A 3,260-nucleotide genomic window follows, 5' to 3' on the forward strand; every position below is an offset into this window, starting at 1 on the left:
AAATAAATAAATAGAGTTAAATAAACAATCTGTATTATTCCTATATTTCTATTTTTTGCCAGATCTACCAGAAGACAAAGATGCTGTATGCTGGATTTCCTCTTGCCAGCTACGGGTGCAGTAAACAGGACTTTCTGACATTCATATCAAAACACACACAGTACGATTTCTGCCTTCGCACTCCAGAAGTCGAACAGACTTCAAGATCTGAATCACCTGAGCCTGGTGAAGACATCTTGGAAGATTCGTCAGAGGGGAACACATAAAAATTAGGTGTGATCCAGCATGACAAGTTCCTAAATTGAAAAGTATGCGCACAATTTGGCAGAAACATTTATGTACTGAACTATGAGATAACTTTTAGTGATTATTTCACCCAAAACAAATTCCTGTACCTGTTCTTAAGTGCAAGGATATACATCAGTCCCATGTTATCTATTGACCTGTATTTATATTCTAGAAACCTTGTTTTGATTATTTAAATTACTTAGGATTTTAGTCGGGCTCCAGGAATCAACTTCAGGCTAAGCCCAAGTCAAATACTAAATGCCCCAACCAAAATTACAAATTACAGCCTAGCAAAGATGATTATTGCACAGCATCCTTAGTTGAATAATTACATTTATAGTTATTGGTTTATTAAATTATATTTGTTGTGCAATCTTGAAAGCCAACACTAAAAACAAATCCTCATAATTCTATCTATTTACTGATCATAAGGCATATTTTCATGAGATCACTGAATCACGTCCCAAGAGTCTAACAGGGCTTGCTCGGACTATTTGTTGTTAAGTGTTAAGTGGAAATTACAGCAAGATGAAGTTGAAGAAGATAGGCAACTAGGTAGAGAGGCCAGTGACAATAGATGGAAAGTAACAGGCATAAAGCAATGTGGCTGGGGTCCAAAACGTCTCTCTCAAGAACCCTTAGCACCATCTACAGTGAGCCTGACGATTTCTAAAATTCTATCACTCTTGCCCTCACAACTATCCTTGTACTCAGTAGTTACAAATAAAAATTTCAGTAACTATTTCAGATACACTGCATTCTAGCCGGGCTATGTATACGTGAAAGTAAAAGCACAGCAAAATATTATTGAGAATGGTGGCCAACCAAAAACCTAAGAAAAAAAAAAATCAGCCTGTATCTCAGAAATGATTTGCAACTAAAAATATAGTGATTACTGAAACCTCAACTTTTTATTACTCTTTTCTTTTCAAAAGGTAATCTTCAAGGCCCCAGCTATTCAAAAATTCATCTAAACTTATCTCAGTGTCTGCCAAATTATATGAGTCATAGACATGTTTCAAGATATCACATGCAATCATTCACATTATATTTTCCACTCTGATAATGCACATGATTTTTTAATGACAGTAACCATTGCCTACAAAATAGTTTTCAAAATAACAAGGACAAAAATTATTTAAAGATAATGGAATATCATTGTTCCTACACAAAAGGATTAATAGTACTGTATTGCAATTACTGCTCCTGTGCAATTCCCAGCATTCTGTAAGCAGTAATGCCCCTGCACTTCGAGATGACAGGAAGAAGAATAAATATAGAAGTAATATAATAATTAATACAACAAAGCAAGAACTTATACCTGGCTGCATGTTTCTGTATTGCTACAGGATTTACTGAGTACCACAGATGTCGAAACATTTTCACCAGATTGCCAAAGATTCAACAAGTGCCTGAGTCTCCCAGTCACAACAGAAAGGTGGTACCATAGATCTGACTCTGGTAACTAGCTTCTAGTTTCCCATGGTGGAAGGGGTGTGTACTTTTAAATGAAGCGTAGAACAGTAGTTGTATTCATACAATCTTACTGCAGCTTTGTTTGTTGTCTTCCAATACTAAGAAAATAAGCCAATATACTAAATATCTGTTCCACAAATTCTTAAACTGTACTGTATTTTAAAATCATTGCATCTATGTCTACACTGTGACAGTAGAATTCAGATAAAACATTGTTTTTTAAAGTGTACCATATTTAAAAAAACAGATGAAGTGCCTCATCTGAATGTGTGTGCAACTGTGGCAAGTTTGGAAATCTACATGCTGCCAATACTGTATCTTCCACCACAGTTATATTTAGTACTCATATTTTCATGTATTTTCCAAATTCTTTGACAATAAATGTTTCAGAAACTCCATTCTTATCAATGACCAACAAATTTTGATTAGTGGTTTGTCAATGTTTTTACTGAAAGTGCTATAAACACCTGTATCCATTTATTGAAGTTACTATACTGTATAGTAAAGCTTTCTTTTTATAGTATTGTCATTTTTTAGATAGGCACAGCTAATGGGCTGGACAGTCCAATAACCCAAGCCCAGCAAAGAAAAAGGGCATGCAGGAACTTGGAGTAAGGCTGATTTATTTCCAGAAACTGGCTTCCTTTGACCAGGCATTGCAAACAATAATACGGACAGGTAAATCCATAATCACGGGGGACAGCTTTGTACAATAACTGGCCACAGAAGCAAGGCAGCTGGACCAAATTTCAGAAGCAAAGCTTGCGAAACTTGATAGAGTAAATGGAGTTAAGTGTGAAATTATAGTTCTTCGTTGGGCGAGTCAGCAGAGTTGTCGGCTAGCACTCACTAGGCCCAAGTTTGAGTCTCCGGCCGGCTACTGAAGAATTAGAGGAATTTATTTCTGGTGATAGAAATTCATTCTCGCTATAATGTGGTTCGGATTCCACAATAAGCTGTAGGTCCCGTTGCTAGGTGACCAACTGGTTCTTAGCCATGTAAAATAAGTCTAATCCTTTGGGCCAGCCCTAGGAGAGCTTTTAATCAGTTCAGTGGTCTGGTAAAACTAAGGTATACTTAACTTCTCATCCCACACCTGTGATGCCTTTTTTCCATAGTTTACTAGACCTGCCAATATGACACTCAGCTAATGATAAAACATTGGTTGTGTGTCAAAAACTCGGTATCAAACTTGTAATGAACATAATAAAATTATAACCTTAAGAAATCAAAAGCAAAGGGGGATCATAATGATGCCCTAATAGCCAACATAGCCCTGCCTTGTAAATTTATTTGTAAAATGGACAAAGAGAGAACCTAGCCTTGCTGCAGCCAGAGAAGACAGACCGGGTTTGCTAAGAAGTTGCTAGAAACTATGACCTCTTCAAGCACTATCATAAGAACAATGAAGAGATAGTGCATTATGCATCCTAACTAACATATAAGTATATAAGTGCTTCTGTTTACCAACTGTGTGGGTATGGGAGAAGCAAGAA

At 36.5% G+C, this 3,260-nt stretch overlaps 1 protein-coding gene across 4 annotated transcripts in view; it reads left to right on the top strand.

Moving 5' to 3' along the window:
• LOC136847731 (uncharacterized protein C3orf20 homolog) overlaps positions 1-2,158 on the top strand; it is a 25,527-nt gene extending 23,369 nt beyond the window's left edge. For 2 of the 4 annotated variants that reach the window (XM_067119595.1, XM_067119596.1), the window contains exon 5: positions 63-2,158. In XM_067119595.1, the coding sequence (XP_066975696.1) occupies positions 63-266 (204 nt within the window). In that variant the 3' untranslated portion in view covers positions 267-2,158. The remainder of the gene's footprint in view (positions 1-62) is intronic. The other 2 variants (XM_067119594.1, XM_067119593.1) reach the window with 2 other exon arrangements.
• The last annotated feature ends 1,102 nt before the right edge of the window (positions 2,159-3,260 follow it).

This window comes from Macrobrachium rosenbergii, chromosome 17 (assembly GCF_040412425.1).
Source record: "Macrobrachium rosenbergii isolate ZJJX-2024 chromosome 17, ASM4041242v1, whole genome shotgun sequence".
In the NCBI taxonomy this organism is placed as follows: domain Eukaryota; kingdom Metazoa; phylum Arthropoda; class Malacostraca; order Decapoda; family Palaemonidae; genus Macrobrachium; species Macrobrachium rosenbergii.